Source organism: Hyperolius riggenbachi, chromosome 5 (genome assembly GCF_040937935.1).
Source record: "Hyperolius riggenbachi isolate aHypRig1 chromosome 5, aHypRig1.pri, whole genome shotgun sequence".
Lineage (NCBI taxonomy): Eukaryota > Metazoa > Chordata > Amphibia > Anura > Hyperoliidae > Hyperolius > Hyperolius riggenbachi.
The window spans coordinates 140,624,421-140,650,966 of NC_090650.1; the positions used below are offsets into that span (position 1 = coordinate 140,624,421).

The 26,546-nt window shown below is 47.1% G+C and overlaps 2 protein-coding genes across 2 annotated transcripts in view; one reads left to right on the top strand and one right to left on the bottom strand.

Moving 5' to 3' along the window:
- Positions 1 to 1,094: 1,094 nt before the first annotated feature.
- Positions 1,095 to 23,100, bottom strand: KIAA1143 (KIAA1143 ortholog). The gene is made up of 4 exons (XM_068236321.1): positions 23,017 to 23,100; positions 19,952 to 20,061; positions 16,849 to 16,993; positions 1,095 to 4,063 (listed from the first exon to the last, which is right to left on the bottom strand). Exons 2-4 carry the CDS (start codon positions 20,057 to 20,059, stop codon positions 3,855 to 3,857), a joined length of 462 nt encoding a protein of 153 aa, XP_068092422.1. The 5' UTR covers positions 20,060 to 20,061; positions 23,017 to 23,100; the 3' UTR covers positions 1,095 to 3,854.
- The window catches only part of KIF15 (kinesin family member 15), a 118,167-nt gene continuing 114,630 nt past the window's right edge, over positions 23,010 to 26,546 (top strand). Inside the window, exon 1 of the mRNA XM_068236320.1 lies at positions 23,010 to 23,262. Coding sequence (XP_068092421.1) covers positions 23,244 to 23,262 — 19 coding nt within the window. The 5' untranslated portion in view covers positions 23,010 to 23,243. The remainder of the gene's footprint in view (positions 23,263 to 26,546) is intronic.

Genomic DNA, 26,546 nt, shown 5'->3' on the forward strand with positions numbered 1-26,546 from the left:
GGCCGCCGTGATGACGCGAGGCGGCCGGCGTGGTGACATCAGCCGCGTCATACGCGGAAGAAGGAGCCCGACACTCTACCGAGTGTCGCCGGGCAGCCATTCCGGAGCGGGGACTAGGAGAGGAGCCAGGACGCCATCGTGGGACCCTCCGACCAGCACTGGGTTGGAGAAAGCCCCGGGTGAGTACTATTTTCATTTTTAAAGTTGAGCTCAGAGTCCCTTTAAAGAGTAACTGTCAGGCTGCAGAAGCTAATTTAAACCTCTATTCTCCTGTGTTAAACAGTTTAGACAGAAGCCAAAAAGACATTACTAAAGATAAAAATCTCTCTTACATTTAATGTGTGCTTATCAGCACAGCTAAGCTCCTAAGGAGGACGCAAGCCGCATTCCATACTGCAAAGCATTCTGGGGCCCTCCCCTCGGCTGCTAAGGAGAAGACGGGATCAAGTTTCAGCAGCTTCTAACTCAGTCCAGCCACAGCACAGATAAATCTCCGGGAAGAGTACTCTGCAGGAGTCCGCTATTGTTCCTAGCCACATGGCTCATTAATATTCACTGCACACTGTGTTATTCTGTATGAGCTCCTCTGTGAATAGGGAAGCAGGCAGGACATGAGGACACATTTGGCTTCACAAACATGGAGCCTGCCATGAGCTGTCAGGAGCATCATTCTCTGCATATACTATATAAAAATTCTGTGAAATCCAAACGTGGACAGTGAAATGCATATGTAATGTAAGTACAGCCAATCTTTAGCTACTGATATATGTGTTTATTTTCTCTGAGACCCTATACCTAACAGCTCCTCTTTAAAGATTTTTTTTAACCAGACTGCGGTATTTGCAAGCACGAATTGCTCTGTTGTTAGTTTTAATGCAGAGATGCAGAAGATGTCATTTTTTCTCTTTTTACCAACCTAGAATTGGTCATAACATTATAGCCAAGAACTTTCCCTTTAGAAACTCACAAAAGCTCCAAATAAAGTACAGAGCGATGGACTAATGTTGCTGCATTGTACACAGATGGTATACCCAGAATGTTTTGTCTTTTTTCTCAACAAAAAGTAGAATTACACTAAGCAAATAAAAGCGACATTACATTTACTTTTTTTATTCTGTATCAAAAATGTACATTTACACACAAGTAACATCCAGACAACTATAAAAAAAAAAAACAACTATCAGTTATAATAGAAACAATGCAATACACACGTAAAGGACAACCGAAGCGAGAGGGATATGGAGGCTGCCATATTTATTTCTTTTTAAAGTGGTACGAAACTCAGCATTTCTTTTTTGCTCTTAAAAATTATTTACAGCATAAAATATACTATGACAAAAAAATGGTAGCAGATAAGCATTCAAACAGTTGAAACACAGCACTTTATTCTTCAGTGGAAGTCTCCTTGCTTCAGTGAGCAGCTACGAGCCTCATCCGAAGAGGTAATATTGTATTTTGTTTACATTCCAATGCCTGCTACATTCCTGGCAGTGCTGAAAATGAGCTCTCTCTGCTTTAGGAGTAGAGAGTTGAGAAGGGATCACTAAATAGATTTTAAATATAGAAATAGAGCATCTATGCAAGGAAAAAAAGTGGCAGCTTTCAGAACAGATAAACTGTACTTTGGGAACTTGTAATTTGTAAACACAGTATTACTTATGCACAAAAGCAAATATGGTAACTGTACGGGTAATAAAAAAGTAGGAAGACATGTTTATTGAATGTTATGTCAGTTTTATCTCACTTTCAGCAATACCAGTTGCCTGGGTATCCTGCTGATCCTTTGCCTCAAATACTTTGAGGGCCCATTTCCACTATCGCGAATTCGCATACGTTTTTCGCATACCAATTCGCATAGCAATACAAGTGAATGGGACTGTTTCCACTTGTCAGGATTCCTTTGTTTTTCTGTGCAGAAAAAATTCGCATGGCAGAGCCATCAGAATTCGCATACCGCTATGCGAATCGCATACAATGTATTCAATAGGAAATTCGCATGCGGTTTGGGTATGCAAATTTTCATGCGAATTTGCATAGAAACAATGGAAAATCACACCAGCACTGCCATGGTTAAATTCACATACATCGGCACCCATGCGAATTCGCATGATAATTTGATTAGACTCGCATGCGAAATTCGCATCCGCATGCAAATTTTCCCGCGACGATTCCCACCGCACAAGTGGAAATGCAGCCTTAGCCATAGACCCTGAACAAGCATATGCAAATCAGCTGTTTCTGACACATAAGCTGCATGTTTGCTTCTGGTGTTGGACCCTGTTCCCTGCTCATCACTAAACAGGCAGTAATCAGCTCCCATTTTGTAAATAGGAGCCGTTCACACCTGTCATGCTGCAACGGCTCCGCGTGACCCGTTGCAATCAGCAGACCGCACTTCTGTGCGGTCAGAGATAATATCGTGCAGGCGGATGCATTCCTCCATATAGCCTATGGGGGTAATATCTGCCCCAGGCTATAGCTGGAAACAGCAGACCACTGGCTCCCGCTGGCCGGCTGTGGTCTTGCACAAGTGAGAACACAGCCTTATTCAGACACTATGGCAGCCAAACAGATCAGAAGGGCTGCCAGGCAACTGGTATTGTTTAACACAGGGTTGGCCAAATGTTGCATGGCCCAGCTGCGGACAGCACTCCTAAAATTCCTTCTCTCCCTGCAGTCGCAAGTGGAAGAAAACCAAGGGTAAACATTTACCTACCCAGCGCTCCATATGTAAGGTCTCCATGGCCACAGAGCATCATGTGACACACATCACATGACATGCAGTCAGGACGCACAGCATAATATGCTGTCATGTCCTGACCAGCGTCTCACGTGATGCCCTGTAGTCATGGAAACCAGATGCGGGAATCGGCGAGTAGGCGAGTGTTAACCCTTGGTTCCATCCACTTGCGACTCAGCAAGGAGGGAGTAGAAGAATATGGCTGCCTGCCAGCCCATGGGCGTAGACTGCCCATCGCTTTTTTAACTCAATTATCTTGTTTGATAACGGGCAATGCTTTTGACCTCAGCAAGCAGAACTAGTTGTGCTGTAAATTCTTCAAATGCTTTGATGTCTCTCTGCTAGGAGAAGATATAGAAACTGAAAGCAGAAGTCCCCTGTTATTGTCTCACACTGCCCCTAGTGACGTGTGCATAAATACAAATTGCAGCAGTACTAAGAAGTAGCAAGGAAATGTAACTTATAAGAAATAAAAAAAAAATGTGCTTAAATAAATTTGCCTGGAGAACCTGCAAGCCATTAAAAACCATTGGCTGCTAAATTGTTAATAGGAAATAAATATGGCAGACTCCATATTCTTCTCACTTCAGTTGTCCTTTAACAGGTTCCAAGTGTATATAAGAATTAGGGCCGTCGATTTAAAAAAATGCTTTCCAATGAATGACTGGTGGTGAACCCGCTAGAGTGTTTGCACTGTAATTTAAGCTATGGGAGCACAGAAATCGCTTCTAAAATCACTAGCACTTGCAATTCCAAGTGGGTTCCTGTCCTTATTAACTTAAAACCCCTTACAGCTGGTTAACACTGGCCATATAAATGGTCCGTTTAGCGGACCACATCTCAACGGTTAATGGTTATATGTTAATCAATAGAATCCGTTCGCATATTGCTGTTGGAATGGATCCGGCTGGCCTGTTCTGCTTAATAGGCCGCAAGTTTGAGGAGAGAGCAATTTTTTCCGGATCATTGGATGCGTCGCATTCACTGCACGCTAATGGAACTGAGGGTTACAGATCAAAAACTGATGCCCAATAAAAACTCATCGGTTTCCCAGGTTTTAAACGGATTAGTTTTTGATCTGTGCAGCGTGAACCGGCCCTTAGACGCTGATAGCCTAATCATCTTCTTCATCAAATGACAGTAAGCTGCTATTCCGTAGTGGTTTCTGGCTGGACTTGCTGCTAGGACCGGAGTCCGTGCTTTCTTCTGCCTTCTTTTTCTTGCTGGAAGCTGAACTTATACTTGAAAATGTATTATTATCAGTAGTGCGTTTAGCAGGCTTCCTGAACAGGATTTTTCCATCAGCAGAAGCTGGATCTTCATCTACAAAAGAATAAAAAAAAGTTAATAAAGTATCTGGTATTAAAGCAGAGTTAAAACCCCAATCCATGCACTTTTTTTTTTATAACTGACTTTCAGTTTTTGCAATACAAGAATGTAAATTTCAGGATAAAAGAGTTAGGCCTCGTTCAGACTATACGCGCTGCCGTCCGCATTTTGGCAGCGCGTATAGTGTGCGACACGCAAGAACGGTAGAAGGGCATAGACAGCCCTTCTACCGTTCCCATCATATGCGCTGCGTGGCAGCGCGATTGCGCTATCGCGTGCTGCACGCATTTTTGGGAATCGCAGCGCAGATCCCATTCATTGTAATGAATGGGATCTGCAGCGCAGCGCATAGGAGCGCAGATGGCGTGCGATCGGACGCGTTGCGTTCCAATCGCACAGCCATCTGCGCTAAATGATGTGAACGAGGCCTTAGTGGTAGATGGGACTGCTGTGTTCACAGCGGTAATCTCTGCTCTCTCCCTCCAAGGCAAACGCCAACCTCTAGCAGTACTGTGGTTAGGCTTGGTTCCCACTACAGCAATGAAAATTATCTGCAATGAAAAACTGATAGTTCACGGTTCCTATTTTATAAATCGGATCTGTTCACATTTGTGAGTCTGCAACAGATCCCTCGTCTTTGCTACAATCTTTATTATTTTTATGTATAAAGCCCCAACATATTCCATAGCGTTGTACATTGCGCAAAACATACAATGGGGAGCATAGATGCATGAGCAGTTCAACATACTGTTCTATCAGGACAACCAGTCGGATAGAGGTTCATTTGATGCCTAGCCTTGCGAGCTTACAGTATACTCTAGAGGGTAGTGGGGTTGAGACAGTGGGGGGGGAGTAGACAAAGGTGTTAGCAGATTAGGCAGTGAGTGTCACATTCTAGCTTGAGTGGTCTGATTTTTCCCAGAAAGTGGATACGTTTCCCATATATCCTATGGTGGAAACGCATCTGCCCCAGACTCCAACTGGACCACAAATGGAGCACTGGTTGGACACTACACTGTCTGCTCCCACTGGCCATTGCAGTAGGACTCAAGTGGGAATTCAGCCTGAATGTGTAGGTGGAAGGACTGTAATGGTCAGATAAAAAAAAAAAAAAAAGTATGCGATAGACAATTTCTGTAACTGTGCATTTATTGTTCCGAGTGCAGCCCCTTCCTTTGAATTTTAGGTGGGAGAAGGAGTCACAATTCTCTAGCGATTAGCAATGTATACACTGGCTGTCAGTCACTAAAGGAGCATGGTGGCAGAAGAGATAGCAGGTGGTCCCACCTTCGCATGACATCTAAAGTGGAAAACTTATGATATAATGATTTGTACCGTCTTTCCCCGAATATAAGACACTGTCTTATATTCTTTTTGGGGAGGAAGTGTGTGCTAGGGCTTATTTTCGGGGGTGGGAGGGGCTAGACACTGTGTGCATGGGCAGGTGCGTGGTCTCTTACCGCACCTCCCTTGTGGCTGCGTCCCCCTCCGTTCCTGGTAATTGCTCCGGTGGCGGCGGCATTGTAATTCATCTGTGAGGGCGCCCTGTGACCCTCACGCAGTACGCTAGGCCGGTTCTGCGCTGGCACTCTCTTCCTATCATCATGTGCGCCCGGCAGATGCGTCCCAGGCGCACATTGATGTGCGCCTGGGACACATCTGCCGGGCGCACATGATGACAGGAAGAGAGCGCCAGCGCAGAGCCGGCCTAGCGTACTGCGTGAGGGTCACAGGGCGCCCTCACAGATGAATTACAATGCCGCCGCCACCGGAGCAATTACCAGGAACGGAGGGGGACGCAGCCACAAGGGAGGTGCGGTAAGAGACCACGCACCTCCCCATACACACAGCGCCCCGCCCCAAGCTAGGCCTTATTTTCGGGGTAGGCCTTATATTTCAAGCATGCTTGAAATATAAGGGAGGCCTTACTTTAGGGGAAAGACGGTATGTGTAGTACAGCTAAGAAATAGAACATTAGCAGCACAGATACCAGTCTGGTATTGTTTCCAGTACAGGAAGAGTTAAACCTCACGTGTTATCTATGCAAAAGAGCTTCTCTGAGCTCTCTGACCCAACATGGGTCAGCGAGTGCTGTTTTCTGAAGCACTTATCTCAACTTGTCTCTCACGGTTTGTTTAAGGTTTTGCTGCCAGGAAGTTCAAAGGGTCATTAGTACTGCTCTGTTTCATCATTTAACCCTCCTGGCAGTTAATTAATTCTGCCAAATAGGCAGAAATTATTTTTTTTTGTGTCATGTAAAGCTACCAGAGTGGTAGCTACATGAAAGACTAGAGGGCGCATGTGTCCCTCTAGTGCGATCGTCACCGGCATCAATAGCAAACAGGGGAAAGCGTATATAACGCGTTCCCGTTTGGATCGGAATGACGTCATGGACGTCAGCCGACGTCCTGACGTCAGACGCCTCCGATCCAGCCCGGAAGTCATTGGTCCGGGCAGCGCAGGACTCTGGCGGGGGCCCTCTTCCGCCGCATAGCGTGGTGATCAAGCTGTACGAGCTGCGCGTACAGCACTTTAAATGGGGTGAATTACCCCACCAGGGCCTGAGAAATCCTCCTGCGCGGCATAGCCGCCAGGAAGGTTAAAATACAGTGTAATTTGTAAACTGCAAATAATGTTCTATTCATTATCCGTACTACACATACAATTCATCATACTATTTTTTTTCCCGCTTCAGGGTATGTTTCCCCTTGTGCGGTGCGATTTTGACGGGAAAATCGTGGCAACGAATCCGCATGCGGTTGCGTTGCCTTTTCTATGCGGAATCGCTTGCGGTTTTCACAATGCGATTTTAACCATGTCAATTCCGGCAAGCATTGACATAGGTTTTTAAGCGAAACGCCGGGAAAACTGCAAGACTAAAACGCTTGCGGTTTTCCTATTTACATTACGACGAATCGCGTGTGGGTGTGTGGCGTGCGAATTCTGATGGTTCTGCCGTGCAGATTTTTTCTGCACAACAAACCGCACAGAATCCTGCACAAGTGGAAACAGTCCCATTCATTGTAATGGGTTAAGCGAATCTGCATGCAGAATACGCATTCAGATTCACTGTAGTGGAAACGGGCCCTCACTGTCACTTCAACTGTTTCACTACTAGGGGCAGGTGAGCTGACTATATGCCCAGAGGAGAGGAGAGCAATGTGCAAGAACAGAAAGCAAGGGCAAACCCAGTCAGTCATCAGTTTTGACTTTTTTGTATTTTATCAATCTAATTGCACAATGATTTTAATTGCATTTCAAATATAATTCAAAAATTGTGCCTGAACTACAAACTTTAAAAAGGTGCCCATTAATGGTATATTTTCCTCAGATACAATAATTTGATCACAATATTCAGGATCAATAATTAACAGGAGGGTAATTATCCATGGTTCTCATAAAAGAGTCAGTAAGGACACTTGGGGGTTGATTCACTATAACAATGTAAATCTTTACTAACCTGGGGCCTCTTCCAGCCCCTAGATATCTTCCGAGTTCCTTGCCATTGCTCCCTGCAGGCCGCCTGTTAAGTTTGCCGACCCATTGCCGTTTCTGCGCATGGGTGAGCAGCCGCACACCCACATCATCACGCTGTACTGCGCAGATTAACTGCATAAACACAGTATGCGCCCGATGATGTGGGTGCGCTTGCACATGCGCAGAAGAGCTTAAAGGACTTACGAGGCGAAATGCTTAAAAAAAGTTATGTACCTCATTGCTAAAGCAGACCTCAGGGCAGACGAACAGCACCTTCCTTTTCACGATCAGGTGCTTTATCAGGCTAATCCAGGTTACATGGCAGCTCCCGACCCTCCACAGGGTCGCCCTAGCAGAATCGCCGCTTTAAAAATCCAACTCCTGCGCAGCTCGCATAGCCGTGGCCGCGCAGGATTACAGCCCCGCTCGTGTCCGCCCTCACTCCGTGCGCTCTACTATACGTCATGTGGGCGGCTCCACATGACCACCCACATGACGAACTACACTGCCAGCCAGCCGCGCCCCCTCAGCAGAGAATACAAGCTCTGAACGAGCAGGTACTCACTCGTTCAGCGCTTGTATTCTCTGCTGAGGGGGCGCGGCTGGCTGGCAGTGTAGTTCGTCATGTGGGTGGTCATGTGGAGCCGCCCACATGACGTATAGTAGAGCGCACGGAGTGAGGGCGGACACGAGCGGGGCTGTAATCCTGCGCGGCCACGGCTATGCGAGCTGCGCAGGAGTTGGATTTTTAAAGCGGCGATTCTGCTAGGGCGACCCTGTGGAGGGTCGGGAGCTGCAATGTAACCTGGATTAGCCTGATAAAGCACCTGATCGTGAAAAGGAAGGTGCTGTTCGTCTGCCCTGAGGTCTGCTTTAGCAATGAGGTACATAACTTTTTTTAAGCAATTCGCCTCGTAAGTCCTTTAAGGGTTGGCGAGCTTAATGGGCAGCCTGCGGGACAGTGGGGAGCACTGGAGCTGCAGCGAGGGACTCAGACATCTAGGGGCAGGAAGAAGTCCTAGGCGAGTAAAGATTGCCTTTTCTTTTCACCTTAGGAGTCCTTTAAGTGTAGGCACTGTCAGGAACCGGCCCGCCTGTGTATACGGTTCCCGACTGCAGGTTTGACCAGATCAAGCGGGGAACAGCCTTATTTAAGCTACAGACAAGGCTGGGACCCCTCAAACGCTCCTTACTGCCACCACTAGCTGTTGCTAGAAACGTCCACTCTGCGGTCGAGTGCTCATGCAATCCACGTTTTCGTATTCGGGTCAGCTTTGCGCTTAGGCCGAATACGGGAACACCACGCATGCACACACACACACAATTGCAATCTTACACTGTAGTGAAGCAAAACCACTAACAGTCGTTCCGAACGATACTATTAGCCACTCTGCTGTCAAGCTACTCGCACTGGCGGTTTCGTACGTTGGGTCAGCTGCACGCTTTAGGCCGACGTATGACAAACGCCCCACACACAATGCAATCACAATCTTATATGGTAAGGTTGCTCAACATACAATTAGGCATGGACTTATACACAGTTGCACTTCAGTCTCTTCTAGGCTATGAGTGTTAGTTTAGTACAGCAGAAGTCAAGCTTATTAAATAACAATTTAATATTCCAGGAAAAAAGTGGAACAATGCAGAAAATAATATATACAAAAGACAAAATAAACATTACAGAGTTAAAAACCAAAGTTACACACAAGGACAGTTGCGTAAAATAAACGGGGGGAAAAAAAGACCGTTACCAGCGTAGGTTAGAGCGTTGTTTGACTGGAGAATGACGTTTTTCGACCAGGAGTTGAGATCATCCCTAGCTATGCGCTACCTCCAGGAGAAGATCCCTGTGACTGTCCTGGACCAACTTAAATAGTCCGAAGTGTCCCGTGGGGCATTTAATGTCCAGCCCCCAGGAACTAATGCAATCTCCTAGATGGTGACATCACAGAACGCTTGTCAGCCTTCCTGTGATATGCGAACTTCAAAGGGTTCCTGTTTTAGCTTTTTGAAGGTTGCAGATTTCAACAGGTAAGATTGTATCCTAACAGACTTCAAAAGGCTTCTCTACTCCAGGTGAAAACTTGATTAAGGCTTCCTCAACAGTTCAGACTCAGGCCTAGTGCACACCAAAAACCGCTAGCAGATCCGCAAAATGCTAGCAGATTTTGAAACGCTTTTTCTTATTTTTCTGCAGCGTTTCAGCTAGCGTTTTGCGGTTTTGTGTAGCGGTTTTGGTATAGTAGATTTCATGTATTGTTACAGTAAAGCTGTTACTGAACAGCTACTGTAAGAAAAAACGCCTGGCAAACCGGTCTGAAGTGCCGTTTTTCAGAGCGGTTTGCGGTTTTCCTATACTTAACATTGAGGCAGAAACGCATCCGCAATCCAAAATCTGCAGCAGCCCGGGAGTATGCGTTTCTGCAAAACGCCTCCCGCTCTGGTGTGCACCAGCCCATTGAAATACATTACCCTAGCGGATCCGCACCCGCAAGCAGATCGCAAACAGCAGCGGAAACGCTCCGGTGTGCACTAGGCCTCAGTCCTGATTTGTCTAGTGGGACAAAGGGGGCTGTTTACATGAATACAAAGATCAAAGCAATGCAACACCTTTGCACGATGCCAGACAACAGGGGATCGTTACCCAATTACCTGTATCCTTGATGGCCAGAGGAACTGTATGCCAATGTCCAAGCTCCCTGCTTCCAGAGGAATTTAATGCAAACATAGGTCTATTGACACATTAGCAGTTTGGTTTACCTGGCTTAACACAGCACCTAGGCCAAAGGCTGAGGCGTCCGTCTGGACTACAAACCGTCGGCTGTAGTCTGGCGCTTGCAACACGGGAGGGCTGGCTAGGGCCCTCTTCAGAGCTGCGAATGACTGTTCACATTCTGGCGTCCAGAGAATCTGCTTTGGCAGCTTCTTTTTGGTGAGATCTGTCAATGGCTTGGCAAGGGCACTGTAGTTGGGGACAAACTTTCTATAGTACCCAGCAGTTCCTAAGAAGGACTGAATCTGTTTCTTCATTTGGGGGGTGGGCCAGGACACAAGGGCATCTACCTTCCCAGTATCTGGACGAAGCTCTCTCCCCCCCCCCCACCACATGTCCCAGGTACTGTACCCGTTTCATACCTATCTGACACTTGCTAGGCTTGACTGTTAGTCCTGCTGCAGTGATGCGTCCCAGAACCTGTGAGAGCTACGCTAAGTGGTCTTTCCAGTTGGCGCTAAACACGGCGATGTCATCTAGGTAGGCGACAGCGCAGTGTTCCAAACCTTCCAGGAGACCATTTACAACCCTTTGGAAGGTGGCTGGGGTGTTTTTCATTCCAAAAGGCATCACATTAAACTCAAACAGACCTGAGGGGGTGATAAAGGCAGACCTCTCCCGTGCCTCAGCTGTTAGAGGGACCTGCCAGTATCCCCGACTCAAATCCACGATTGTTAGATATTGCGCACCAGCTAGCTTATCTAACAATTAGTTGACCCTCGGCATTGGGTAAGCATCTGATGAAGTTATCAAATTTAGTTTTCGATAATCTACACAGAACCGAGTGGTCTGGTCCCATTTGAGTACTAGCACTACAGGTGATGCCAATGCGCTGTGCGACCGTTGGATCACCCCTAGTGACAGCATTTCCTCAATCTCCTTGCTGATGTGGGCCTGAACCTCAGGGGAGACTCTATATGCTTACTGTCTAACCGGCTTGTTATTTCCGGTGTCAACATGGTGTACAGCCAGGCTGGTCAGACCAGGGCGGGCTGTAAAAGGTACCACGGTAAAGGGTCAGCACATCAGATCGCCCAGCCTGCTGCACTGCTGTCAACTCCGGGTTGATCTGCACCTCGGTAACAGAGTCGGTTTCCTGGGTATCAAACCAGGGCCTCTGTTTCACAGTCCGGTAGTAAACTGCAGACAGGGAGAGTGCAAGCGGTTCTATCATGATGTTCCTTTAACATATTGACATGGTACGTTTTCAGCTAGTTACCTCGGTCATCCAGCGCGACCACCTAGGTCACATCACTAATCTTCCTATGTATGGTATAGGGGCCATCCCAAGCGGCCTGCAGCTTATTCTATCGCATTGGGTTTAGGACTCCCCCCTTCCACCCCCCCTTGCGACCTACCTCATAAACGCTCTCCCTAGCCCCGTGGTCATACCACTGCTTCTGGGTGGCCTGGGCTTGAGTAAGATTCTCTCGCAGCAACCCCACCAGGGTGTCCATCTTTTCCCGGAACTTTAGGACGTATTCCACTATGGAGACCCCGGGACCCATATCCTGCCCCTACCAGACCTCTCGAATGAGATCGAGGGGTCCACGTACCCTCCTCCCATATAAGAGCTCAAAGGGCGAGAACCCGGTGGATGCCTGGGGCACCTCACGATAAGCAAACAGTAAGTGGGGCAGGTATCCCTCCCAGTCTCTCCCTTGCGATTCAACAAACACCCTTAGCATCTGTTTCAGAGTACCATTGAACAGCTCACATAACCCATTTGTCTGGGGGTGGTAAGGGCTGGCCATGATGTGTTCTACCTGCATTTGCTTACAGAGGCATTCCATTAGGCGCGACATGAATTACGGGCCGTGATCGGTGAGCATTTCGCTGGGAAAACCAACCCGTGAGAAAATGCGCACTAATGCGTCCGCAACCTTGTCTGCCCGAATGGAGCTCAAGGCTACAGCTTCAGGGTAGCGAGTGGCATAATATACCACCGTAAAAATAAAACGTTTCCCTGTGCTGCTGGGTATTGCTAGAGGCCCAATTATGTCAACAGCAACCCTTTGGAAGGGCTCCTCTATTATGGGTAAGGGCCTCAGTGGGGCTTTGTCTGTTTCACCTGCTTTGCCGACCTGCGACACAAGACCGGCAAAAATCGGCAATATCTGTCCCCATGTGGGGCCAATAAAAATTGTGGGCAAGACCAGATTTGGTCTTGCAGATCCCCAAGTGACCAGCCAGGGGCACCTCATGTGCTATTCTTAATAGCTGCTCCCTGTACCTGTGGGGATCAACTGACGGTCTGCCTCCTCCACTTCAGACGGCTCAGAGGGAATAACCTCTCTGTACAGTCTGCCTTGCTGCCAGTACATCCTCACTCTGTCGCCCTCAACCGGTGCCCTGTCCGCCAGACCCCTGAGCTCTTCCAGGCTGCTATCAAGTCGTACAGACTCGGAGAACTCATCGCTGTCGGCCACAGGCACCAGGGAGGTGGCAAACTGAGAGGCCTCTGGGTCCTCAGAGCCAGGCTCTGAAGTGGAAGAGCCCGACCCAGTGGCATCAGCCCCTTCAGTGGACAATTCGTCTGCTGCAGCCCGGTGAGCACTGCGGGTCACCAATGCAGCTAATGGAGCATTCACTGTACACATGTCATTATGCAACACATCACATATTACATCAACATTATCTGCATTCATGGTAAAAACGTGTGTCCCCCCCCCCCCCCCCAGGCCTGGGCACTGGAGACTCACTAGGGCTGGCTCCTAGTACACAGTCCGTAGCCCCTGGGGCCTCACCAGCACTCCCCACTTGCACAGCATTATCAAACAGTACCTTGCAAGAGTCCTGAACTTCTGCTGGAGATGCAGGCTCCACAGGGTTTGGAGTAGGCTCATACCGGGCCACTAACCGTCCCAGGTCAGTACCCAACAAAACGTTCGTTGGGATGGCATCCGTTACCCCCACTTCTTTTATTCCACTGCCGGCCCCACAATCCAGGTGGACCAAGGCGGTGGGTAAGGCGGGGGTGACACCCCCAACTCCTTTGACAGCCATAGTCTTGCCAGGAATGTACTCCTCGGGGTTCACAAGTTGGGGGGTGCACTAGAGTCACCTCTGCTCCAGTGTCTCTCAGACCGGTGGCAACTGTATCCCCAACCGTGACAGGATGCAGATTCTCTGCATAGCTACCTGTATTCCTGGTGGCACACAACGCATTTTGGGCCCCGCCAGAGTTTGGGGCTTCCTTCTTTTCTGGGCACGTAGCACTGATGTGACCCGGTTTGTTACAGGCAAAACATTTCCGAGTGTCAACTGTGGCTGTTCTACCTCCAGGAGGCTGCGGTGCTTGGCTTTGCTGGGTGCTCAGAGAAGGTCTCGCGGTCTTTTCTCCCTTCCAGCTGGGCGCCGTAGTCCTCCGAAAATCCAATGCACGATTGGACGTGTAGGAATCAGCGACTTTCGCGGCCTCATCCACGTTCTTCGGCTCTCGGTCCCGTACAAACTGCCGGACCTCAACAGGACAAGTGTGGAGGAACTTTTCTTTTATTATCAGTTCCTGCAGGGCATCAAAGGTTTCAACCGCCAGTCCTTTTACCCACTGCTGGAAGGCAGTGCGCAGGTTGCACGCATGATCCAGGTAACTGTCATTAGGACCTCGCTGCACTGTCCTGAAACGTTTGCGATACACCTCTGGCGTGAGGTGGTATCGCGCAATGATGGCTTTCTTAATTGCCTCAAAGGCTGTTTCTTCCTCCTGGGGGAGACTCACAAACGCCTCCAGGGCCTTGCCTCTCAGCCCTGGTGTGAGGTATCTTGCCCACTGCTCACGGGGCACCCCATACTGCCGTCAAGTCCTTTCAAATCCCTGTAGGAAAGTGTCTATGTCAGAGTCCTTGTCCATAGCAGGGAACTTATCCAGGGGGATTCTGTGGACTCGCTCACCTTCGTGTTCTGCGGGTCCAGCAGACCGGTTCTGCTGCTGAAGTTTAGCCAGCTCCAGCTGGTGTCGCTATGCAACTTGTTCCCTCTCGGCCTGGTGTCTTTCCCTCTCGACCTGGTGTCGCCATTCCGCTTGTTCCTTCTCTGCCTGTCGGTGCAGTAGGATCAGCTTTAGGCGCAGTTCAGGATCAGCCGAGTTCAGTAGCTGTAGATCAGCTTCCAGAGATGGCATCTCCCTGTTTGGTGGGTCGTCCAGGACATCGTCTCCACTCGCATTCTGCGGCGTGAGCGATTCCTCCTCTGGCAAGTCGTGAGCTGCATCCGCTGGTGTTGTAGCACGGGCTTGCTCTGCCACATCATACTCCTCGAGGGCATGAACTAACTGCTCCTTAGTCTGGCCGCTCGCCGTCTCGATGCCTTTGTGCCCACACAGGTTGAGTAGTATCTCTTTGCTTTGCCTTGCATAGCTGGATGCTTTCTGAGCCATCGTGTTGAAAAAAGAAAAAGAAAAAAGGGGGAGGGGAAGCAAAATACCAAGTGTGTATCTTTGGGGGGGGGGGGAATATATAGATTCTGCACGGAGAAGACTTCTGTAGGCTAGTCGCTTCTAACAGCTTCCAGCCTTTAGTACACAGAATAGAGAGCTAAACTGCGTACTAATGTACTAAACGTTCCCACCACTGCCAGCCAATTATGTCAGCAACCGGCCCGCGGCACGCCTGCGTATACGGTTCCCGACTGCGGGTCTGACCAGATCAAGCGGGGAACAGCCTTATTCAAGCTACAGACAAGGCTGGGACCCCTCAAACACTCCTTACTGCCACCACTAGCTGTTGCTAGAAACGTCCACTCTGCGGTCGAGTGCTCATGCAATCCACGTTTTCGTATTCGGGTCAGCTTTGCACTTAGGCCGAATACGGGAACGCCACGCACAATTGCAATCTTACACTGTAGTGAAGCAAAACCACTAACAGTCGTTCCGAACGATACTGTTAGCCACTCTGCTGTCAAGCTACTCGCACTGGGTCAGCTGCGCGCTTTAGGCCAACGTATGACAAATGCCCCACACACAATGCAATCACAATCTTATACGGTAGGGTTGCTCAATATACAATTAGGCATGGACTTATACACAGTTGCACTTCAGTCTCTTCTAGGCTATGAGTGTTAGTTTAGTACAGCAGAAGTCAAGCTTATTAAATAACAATTTAATATTCCAGGAAAAAAGTAGAACAATGCAGAAAATAATATATACATAAGATAAAATAAACATTAGAGTTAAAAACCAAAAGTTACACACAAGGACAGTTGCGTAAAATAAACGAGGGAAAAAAAAGAACGTTACCAGCGTAGGTTAGAACGTTGTTTGACGGGAGAACGACGTTTTTCGACCAGGAGTCGAGATCATCCCTAGCTATGCGCTACCTCCAGGAGAAGATCCCTGTGACTGTCCTGGACCAACTTAAATAGTCCAAAGTGTCCCGTGGGGCATTTAATGTCCAGCCCCCAGGAACTACTGCAATCTCCTAGATGGTGACATCACAGAACGCTTGCCAGCCTTCCTGTGATATGCGAACTTCAAAGAATTCCTGTTTTAGCTTTTTGAAGGTTGCAGATTTCAACAGGTAAGATTGTATCCTAACAGACATCAAAAGGCTTCTCTACTCCAGGTGAAAACTTGATTAAAGGGACACTTAAGTCAAACAAAAAAAATGGGTTTTACTCACCTAGGGCTTCCAATAGCCCCCTGCAGCTGTCTGGTGCCCTCGCCATCTCCCTCCGATCCTCCTGGCCCTGCCGGCAGCCACTTCCTGTTTCGGTGACAGGAGCTGACAGGCTGGGGACGCGAGTGATTCTTCGCGTTCCCAGACACATTAGCACCCTCTATGCTGCTATATGGCATATGATATATGCTATAGCAGCATAGATGGCACTATTGTGGCCAGGAACTCGAAGAATCACTCGCGTCCCCAGCCTGTCAGCTCCTGTCACCGAAACAGGAAGTGGCTGCCGGCAGGGCCAGGAGGATCGGAGGGAGATGGCGAGGGCACCAGACAGCTGCAGCGGGCTATTGGAAGCCCCAAGTGAGTAAAACTCATTTTTTTTGTTTGACTTAAGTGTCCCTTTAAGGCTTCTTCAACAGTCCAGACTCAGTCCTGATTTGTCTAGTGGGACAAGGGGGCTGTTTACATGAATACAAAGATCAAAGCAATGCAACACCTTTGCACGATGCCAGACAAAAGGGGATCGTTACCCAATTACCTGTATCCTTGATGGCCAGAGGAACTGTATGCTAATGTCCAAAGCTCCCTGCTTCCAGAGGAATTTAATGCAAGCATAGGTCTACTGACACATTACCAAATCCATTTAAACGTTCCTGCTCTCCTGTTCACAAATGTACTATATACAATTAGTAGCTTCCCCCAAAGCCAGACTTGCTTGTAGCAGGCATACACATCTGAAGTACACAGCAGACAGGAAAAAGAAGACATTTGTTCCTGTATTATCCTTACATCATAAGCACCCCAGTATATCACCACAGGCACTACTTTACAAGAATTACAAAGGTTATACCAGATTATATTATAACATAGATTCATCTTTTTCAAACTAACCGCATACAGAAATAAATACCAACCCTTTTCACTTCCTTTGATTTGTTCTTTAATTTTCATGACTTCCTCTGCTGACAGGTCACCTTTTTTAAGCACAACCACTTGTGGCTGCTCATCGTCCTTGTCACTCCCATCACTGTCATCTGCTACAACAGGAAGGTCCTGACGCTAAGGGGAAAAGGGATACATAAAAAGAAAGTTGTTACACACTAAGAAAAATCTTAAAGGAGTGTAAAAACACTACTTGCATAAGGAACTGTTTACCGGTACTTACAGGCTCCAGGAAATAAAATGTTTTGGATAGTTTGAAAAAAAGGTTAGAGCTGGTTCACAATGGCATTAAAAAAAAAACGGTCTGTTTAGAGGAACTAAATGGACCGGATGCTAAGTTAATCAATAGGATCCGTTCACATTGCTCTGCTCTAACAGATCCGTTTAGCCTGTTCCGCCGAACGGCACACAAGTTTGGAGTGGCTGTGATTAATTTGGAGCAGTTTTTGATCCGTGCATCGTGAACCAGCCTTTAGGGCCTGCTTGATATTGTTATTCGTGACCTGTGTCCCATTGGGAGAAACTATCACTTCCTGTTCAGACAGGAACTGAAATAAAATTCCCCAAAAGTGACAGCAAAAATCAGTAGAGCGAGACCACCAGTTTTCACATTAAAGCGGACCCAAACCAAACATTTTTGCAATTGAAAATATTTAGTTGCACCACTCTGACACATAAAAAGATAAATAAACACTCCAAGCCTATGAGCATTTCAGTGCATGCTTTTCACCCTTCTCTTTTCATAACTAGGGTTATACATGTGGCAGCCATTACTTCTGAGCTTAGTAGTAGGTTTTAGATCATGGGTGTGTTTGTCATCAGCTACCCTCCCTCACAGGGGCGTCGTCTATGTGAAATCTCACACAAGCTGAGATCACCTCCCCTGTGACATCAGTAGCAGCCTGTGTTTTGTTTTTTCTCTCCTCCACCAGTCTGCTGGATTCTGTCCCGTCAATATGAAAAGAAGGGAGGGGTTCATCCAATAAATGTAAAATATTTTATATTTGTCAACATGCAGCTGAAAAAAAAAAGGCTGCTATTTATTATTATAATTTAGAAAATAGATTTCATTTCTGAAATCTTGTATTTTTAATTTGGGTCCACTTTAAAGCCACAAAGCTCTATTGAGGTCCTAAGGACAGGAGGGGAGAGGGAAAAAAATCTGGTAGGGACAGCATTAATAGCTTCCAAAAGATTTGAACATTTCAAAGCTATCCAAATGCAAAACGGAAAGGAGAAACATCCTGAAAAATGGCTGCAAGGTAAATATAGAAATAGGACTCAGTGATATAGGCGCTTGGCTGAATTACAAACCTGCTTGTATATGCTCCGTCCTTATTGCCTGAGGAAGCCGGGTCAATCCTGTGAAATGCGTTGTATGATCTTTGGAGTGTATGAATAAACTGCTTTATTGATATTACATCAATATTATATTGCGTCTGCTTGGAGGAGGTAAGTCCACCACTGCCTCTTTTTTTTTTTTTTACTTTTTAGATACTTTTATTTTTTTTGCACCTCTGTATACCTATAACCAGCAATAATACTTGCCCAAGTACACAATATTAGTAATCATAAGACACTTAGGAAAAAGTTTTCACCAAGGGAACACTTAGGAGTTAATTCAGCCACAGACAAGAGTATTGCTTACCCTTCTACTCTGCACTGACAGTTCACAGGAGTAAACTGGCCAATTGAGCAGGGCCTCAAGCTTCTCAGGAGGCTGTCCACAACCCCAAGTCATAGACTGCAGAGGTCACTACAAATTTATGACAGTAGTTCTGTACAGTAAAAACTAGGGGGACACATTCATTTTTTACCCAGGAGCTCATCCCTGCTCACACTCCCAGTGACTGAAGTTAATGTTGCATTACCATATTCACTTTTTATGGAACACTGTTGGATTCCTTCCATTACTAGCCATTAGTTTGCAAACAGCAGTAGCAGAAAACCTCTGCAAAATGCCGGTATATACACATCAGAAATGGATGAGCAGTAGCATAGTGTCCAGTTTATGTGTCTGCTTTCACCTGCTGTTCACTACAGTAAATGGTGCTGTGCATAAAAGTAACACATAGGGCCGGTTCACACGTGCATTTTGTTGACATATAACCTCTGAGGAATGCATAGGGTCTCCAGCACTCCACTGTTACTGCCTGGAACAGGGGGTGTGCCACTCAGCATATAAACAGCAGCTATTCACCCAATGTACAGTACTGCATCCTAGTGCAGAAAACACATCCACAATGAACATGTGAGAACAGGTCTATGGGAAAGCATAGAGCCATTGCAGTTGTCCATTTCTTGTCCAATGTAGTACAACATAGCAGAACAGAGCAAATGTGAACCAGCTCGAGATTTTGAATACCGTCACTCACATCACATGCATTGAGAATGCTAACACTGAAATGCACAGGACATACTTTCACTTCGTAAATGCATTCAAAACTGTATACAAAAACAAAACATGGTGTGCATAAAGCTTAAAGGGAAGGTCCAAGCAAAAAAAAAAAATGAGATTCACTTACCTGGGGCTTCTACCAGCCCCATGCAGCCATCCTGTGCCCTCGTAGTCACTCACTGCTGCTCCAGTCCCCCGCTGGCAGCTTTCTGACCTCGGAGGTCAGGGCCAAATTGCGTACATTTTTACACATTCCCGCTAGTGCAGGATAATTAACACATACATTTTTACGCGTTAGTGGTGAAACGCGTAAATTTTTGTTCCTGCACTAGCTGGAATGCGTGAAAATGTATGCAATGTGGCCCTGACCTCCGAGGTCAGAAAGCTGCCAGCGGGGGACTGGAGCAGCAGTGAGTGACTACAAGGGCACAGGATGGCTACATGGGGCTGGTAGAAGCACCAGGTAAGTGAATCTCATTTTTTTTTTTTTGCTTGAACCTTCCCTTTAATGGAAGTTTCAACTATAAATACTGTAGAGGATTCCATTTCAAAGTGTAGGTAGCAACTATGGCAGATATAGAATATTCCTTATAAATGTGCACATGAGCCATTTTACTACCCACAATAAACAGCTAAAGAAACACATGTTTTAAAGTCTCAGAGCAGTAAATAGATACCTTAGTATCCACAGTCGGTCCTTCTTTGTAGCCAACATCTTTCTTGAATTTTGTAAGAAAAGAGGGTTCGGACGGTTTCACATAGGACACCTGATTCCTTTTACTCATGACTAAAAAGCAACCACAAGAAAAAAAAAAAAAAGTCAGTCAACACAGAGGAAGGGCATAGTAGAAGAAAAAATAAAAAATACAAAAGACATATAAGATAGATCATATATAATTTTTTTCCAGTCGTTTGAAAATCATACACACAAACAAGGTAAGGGAACAATAAAGATCCACCATGGTACGCAGGCATTTTGAACCTCCAACATGACTGATCACAAACAACATGATGGATCATTCTTTATGAATTAACATTTTGCTACATTTGTTCCGATAATCACCGCACAAGGCGGTGATTTATCACTCTGCTCGGTAGTGTCATTTTTTCATGCGGAAAGAGCCTTTATGAATGCTGACTTTGCCGAGTGGTCGGTAAAGTCAGCTGTTTTTAGCATTTCCGCATGCGGAAATGCTTTATGAATGATACCCTATGTCCGCAAAGTCTACAGCAGTGTTTCTCAACTTTTTTAAACCAAGTACCCCTTATCGCTACTCCATATCTACAAAGTACCCCCTGCGAGTGTGTGCACGCACACGGCTGGCTGAGGGTGCTGGAGAGAGGCAGATGCGAGTGCTGGGTGGGGAGAAACTGGTGAGGGCGCTGGCTGAGGCTGGCAGAGGGTGATGGGCGGTGAGAGACTGGGGTGGGTGCTTGCTGTGGCTGGCAGAGGGTGAAGGGTGGGAGAGACAGGTGAGGGTTCTGGCTAGACTGGCAGAGGGTGAAGGGTGGGAGAGGCAGGTGAGGGTTCTGGATAGACTGGCAGAGGGTGAAGGGTGGGAGAGACAGGTGAGGGTGGTGGCTGAGGCTCGCACAGGGTGATGGGTGGTGAGGGACCTCCTCTTGTTCCCCTGTGTCACCTCATGTCCCAGTTTAGGAAGTGAGTGGTGCCCCCAGAATAGACAGCCCTCCCAGTTTAGATAGTGAGTGAAGCCTCCAGTACAGGCATCCCTTCCCCAGATTAGGTAGTGAGAGCCCTCCCCCCCCCCCCCCCCCCCCATCCAGTCTAGGCAGTGAGTGGTGTCCTCAGTATAGGCAGCCCCACTAGTTTAAGTGGTCAGTAGTGCCCCCATTATAAACCCCCCCAGTTTACGTAGTAAGTGGTGCCCCATCAGGTAATATGTGGTCCCCGCAGTATAAACGCCCCCACCCGTTACAGACCTCAGATCAGCGCTGTCCAGTGCCCACCGTTCCCGCTGCCTTCCCATCACAGCCTCAGACCTCCAATCAGCAATGCCCGCCGTCCCCATTGCCTCCCCGTTACAGCAGCAATGATCATTACGCTTCAGATCAACAGGAAAGTGAAGGCACATGGTACCCGTGCAGCTGTACTTCAAATGCGGGAAGTAACTATTGACATCACTTCGACATATGCAGTACTCTGTGTGGGTACCATGTGCCTTCACTTTTCCATTGATCTGAAGTGTAATGATCATTGCTTCTGTAATGGGGAGACAGAAGCGATGGCGGGCAGCACTGATCGGAGGTCTGAGGCTGTGGGAATGGAGAACAAATGAAAAAAAACCACTGTCCAGCCTTGGGAAGATGGATTGGCTCAGGTAACAAGCCACTGTGTGTATCCTCTGCAGTGGTCTCGCGTACCCATGGGGTACCATGTGTTGAGAAACCCTGGTCTACAGCACTTCCCTCTCCAGTGTTGATTAACAAGCCTATTGGTAAACAATTATTTGGAATTTCAGTTCCAGTCTTCTGCCATCATTCACACCACAGCACTTGACATCTTCTGTATTTGATCACGGTACGGGCATGCTTAGGTTATTTCCAACCATTTTATCTTGAAGTGTGTATGTAGCTGTACTCAGTTACTGCTGATGACAAAAGATATACATGATAACCAATGCCATTCAAGTGGTAGTATTTTTTTAAACACAATTCACTTCCTTCATACTCCTGTATGGTGTGTGTATGCATTAGAGTCCTTTTACACTTGGTGTGGGGCAATCTGAAACTATCAAACTGCACCCAAAAGAAGCACTGCGCTGCTGTGCAACCCAAGAAAAGAAAAAAAAAAATGCAACTTTGTGCACTTCTGGGATTACCACGAAAAAAATTGCACAGTAACTCACGGCAGCTTCTGCGTTACCTGGAGCTCTTCTGTCTCACCGCAACGCAAGCAGTGTGTCATGTTCCATTGCCTGTAGCATTTATGTAAACAGGATGCACAGAAATTTGGGCGCAGGGTGAAGCTAAAAATGTCTCACTCTGTTCCTGCAAAGGTCCCGGCCTCCCGGGCACCATAGATTACCATTCCCCCTCCAGTCTGTCAGGGTCCCAGGGGTGAGATGAAATTCTGGTGGCGGGTGAATTGCAGTGCATTTTTCCCATAATTTAAGCTCAGTCTTTTGCCTAAAAGACCCTCTGAGCACTGCTATAGCCAAAATTCACATTACATTTCCAGCACCCTATTTTACCAGTCTCGTTGTATGTAATGGCCATTGCAACAGGCTGTGGTAGGAGAGAGTACCATGACACCCACGTGACCCACCACACCAGTGTAAACACACACACACACACACACACACACACACACACACACACACACACACACACACACACACACACACACACACACACACACACACACACACACACACACACACACACACACACACACACACACACACACACACACACACACACACACCCCCCCCCCCTAGTTGTGTTTTGAGAGGGGGGGGGGAATAAGCAAACGGAATAAATCAATGCAGCAGCATTTTGTATTTCAAAGCATCAGAGGCTACACTCCAGACTGCAGAAGGTAGTGTGGGCTACAGGATGCCATGTAGGTTTATATTCAGCCCTGTAGACCAGACAAAAGCCTTGCTTATGCCATCTCGGCCGTACATGCTGCACGATGTCAGAGACCAGCCTACAGCACACAGCAGTGGGATTTAGTGTACTACAGTATAACACAATACACAACAGCAGCAGCAGCACTCACCTCCTGCCCGGCCAGCCGCACAGCCAGGAACCAGAGAGCAGCTGCTGCAGTGACGCTTCCTGGGCCCACCCCCGTTCAGGCCGATCATGTGACATGCTGGCAGCCCCTTTCGCCCTGGAATCGCTTGTAGCTGAAAGCGCCAAATTTGAAGGCTCCGCCATTTTTGCTATGGAAAGGTGCTGAAATAAAGGATCGCCGCAACGGAGTTTACGTAACCAAAAAGCGAGATGGCTCCGGTGACAAAAAGTAGGTGCCTGACTGCCGCTGCCTGCTGAGTGTTATGTGAGGCGTGTGTTCCGGGGGAGGCACTGCACACAGCAGGGGTCGTGTAGTGACAGGCAGTGAAGAGTTCACTTCAGACCCATGATTATGTGCACTGAGGTCTCAGCCCTGCATATGATTGGAGGTTTCATTGAACACACTGCATATCTATCATTCCCAGAGTGTTCTGTAGTGTTTCCCTGGGCAATAGAGAACAATCGATGTGGGTCCATTTAACATGTAAATCGCAGTGCTGTTTTTCCACCAGTGCACTTTGATTTTTTTTGGAATTGCAATCGCTGGCCTGCATGAATTTGCATGCGATCGCGCTTCCTAGTGCCCTTTTCCACTAGCAAGCGCGATTGCAAGCGCAAATCACTTGCGATCACGCAGGCTTCTTTTTCCACTGTCGGCGTTCTGCTGTACCGCCGCCGGGAGTGTAACGCGATTGCGACGAGAATCGTGCAGGACGGCGATTGCGTTTCGGCAAAAAATGAATCACGATCGAAGCGCTGTAGTGGAAAAAGAGCACCGGGATTTACATGTTATCGCGGTGCTCTAGCGATTAGAAAAACGGCTGCGATGCGATTTTTAAATCGCATAGCAGCCAGTGGAAAAGGAACCGTGCTGAAATTCAACCGTGCTTCTTCCAGTTTCCACTCGTGGTGAACTATCAGGTACCGAGTGTGATCGAAATTTGAAAAATCGCACAGGCCTTCGATTTGAAGAAAATTGAATCGCGCTAGTGGAAAAACAGCAGTGCGATTTATCAGATTCGATGGTGCCAATCGACCACAATTTGTTTTATTGATCTGCTGATCGATATGTTTTTTTTGGATCTATGCTATTTGAAATTATTGGATTGGTCCCTTTTTTTTTTTCCCAATCCCATCTATGGACCTGAGCAATCATTTCCTTCCAATCACAATTATCGGATCTGAAGATCAATCGTTCGCTAAAATTGTATCATTAATCACCTTAACCTGTCGATCTTTATTCCAAGTGGAAGTCACGCTAACAAACAAAGGTGAACATTTAGTTCACCAAATCAGTATGTTTCTAGTCTAAATGAATTAGAATCAGTGCATGCTAAACTGGAACTTTGCAGGAATTTAAATCTGGGCATTAATAATTAACTAATAGCAAAATATAAGTAAATGAGGATTGGCTCTTGGGTGCATGAAAAAGACAGACAATGCTTTATTACTGACAATCCCATATATTAGAAAAATTGTACAAAAAACAGTAAACAATGGAACCCTAAAATCCCCTACTAAAACCCATAAAGACTCTCCCCACAAAATTTCCAACACCAAAAGGGGCTGCAGTCCCTAACATGTCAAAAACAAGGAGTCCTGTACTCTGACCAAAAGGATGATTATTGTAGATGATATCACTGTTGAGCGTAGTAGCTATTATTATTGTGGCACACATATGGTGAAGTTCATAGCAGCCAGCAGAAAACAATGAATGGCATGTAGTAGCAGGTGATGTTATTATAATGGTGATCAGATGATAGAGTTCATAGCAGCCATGCAAAAAAGCAATAAATAGCACGTGAATGCAGATGAATCAAGCTGATGGCTCTTCTGAAGCATGAGAGCAGCAAGGATAGCAACATCCATGAACATATGATCAAGCAGGCTGATAGCAACCAAAGCAAACTGATGGTATGCACAATACATACATGGAAAGTCCCCCAATCGCAGGGCATAAGCTGTTTGTGGGTGGATCACACACAAATGGAGAAGCTCACAAAACAGGTAAAGCGACCAGTCCCCCAGTCGCAGGGTGTATGTACAGTCTTAGTGTGATGGACATGAATGCCACATAGTTACCAGTCCTTTCATCAGAAGATCCAGACGACAGTGCAGCTGCAGACTCCAAAATGTATGAGCCACGAGTGCCATATGTTGCCAAACATGCATCATCCAATGTGGTGGGTACAGGTCTCCAAATGCAGTGGAAAAGGAGGAGCGCTGTCAGGAGAAGCCTGACATGTTTCGCCGCAGCTAGCGGCTTTTTCAAAAGCAGACAGCGGTAGTATGTACATGGACGCTATAATGGCGTCCATAAATACTGGACGCGGCTGCGCAGCTCCGCCCGCCCACCCCCCAACCCCGTCATCACCGCACGCCCACCAAGCACCATGTGGGCGTGCGGGCAGCGAACATCCGGAGCGCATATGCGCTCCACCAACGGCCAGGCCGGAAGCGCCAAGCGGCGCCAGGCAGGGGGCGTCAGAGGAGTGGCCGCCCATTGGGGAGGGAGGTCAAAGGCAAGCCCGAACAGCGCAGCCGCACCCAGCATGGAGACGTGTGAAAAAACACACAAAGTAAATTAGACAAAAGAATGAAAACAAAAAATAATAACAAATATCCATAACCCTCCCTAAATAGCCGTGCCCGGCAAAAAGTAGGGAAGGACATTGAATCAAAAATTTGTATCATATAATTATAAATAGTGGACACTGAACCTCACAAATACCGAAATCCGCATCAACAGACGACATCCCCCAAAAAAAATTAGGTACGCCGTATACGCGGACGCGGATATCCGTACATCTCAGTAGACCAATATACATATTCATAGGAAATGGAGAGTGACCGGCTCATGTAAAAATATAACAACTGTAGGGGTGTAGTAAAAAAAAACCCCATCAGTATATAAATTGGCCAACACCAAAAAAGCTACAGCCAAAAAAGGACAAGACCTGAGAGAGTAAAGCAGGAGAGGATCAGCGGGCGAAAGGTCCGGAGGACCCCCGCAAATGGTGGCTTAAAGTGCACATAGGGATAGAGGGGAAGGGGGGAGGAAGCAAGGAGAAAAGAGGGAAGGGAAAAAGGAAAGAGGAAAAGAAGGGGGGGGGGGGGAGAGGAGAGAGAAGGATGGGGGGGGGGGGGTGAAGGAGGGGAGGGGAAAGAAAGGGAAAAGGGGAAACAGTAAGAAAAAGAAGGGAAGGTAAGAGAGCAGATCAAAAAACATCCCAACAGGCTCCAGGGATGTTATTGGTTATACTATGAAGGTTATTTGGGCAGAAACACTCGATAATTGATACTGTCATTCAAACCTTTTGGTTCAGTGGTATTAAGGTTGAAAATCCAACGAGATTCCAACTGTGAGAGGGCTCTATGAATATCACCACCTCTGGGATGCGCGTGTATCCTGTCTAGACCTATAAATCTAATGAAACTAGGATCTCCTCTATGTTCCAAATGCACGTGTCTGGAGATTGGAGATTTAAAGGATACCGCAACTGAAAATAAGAT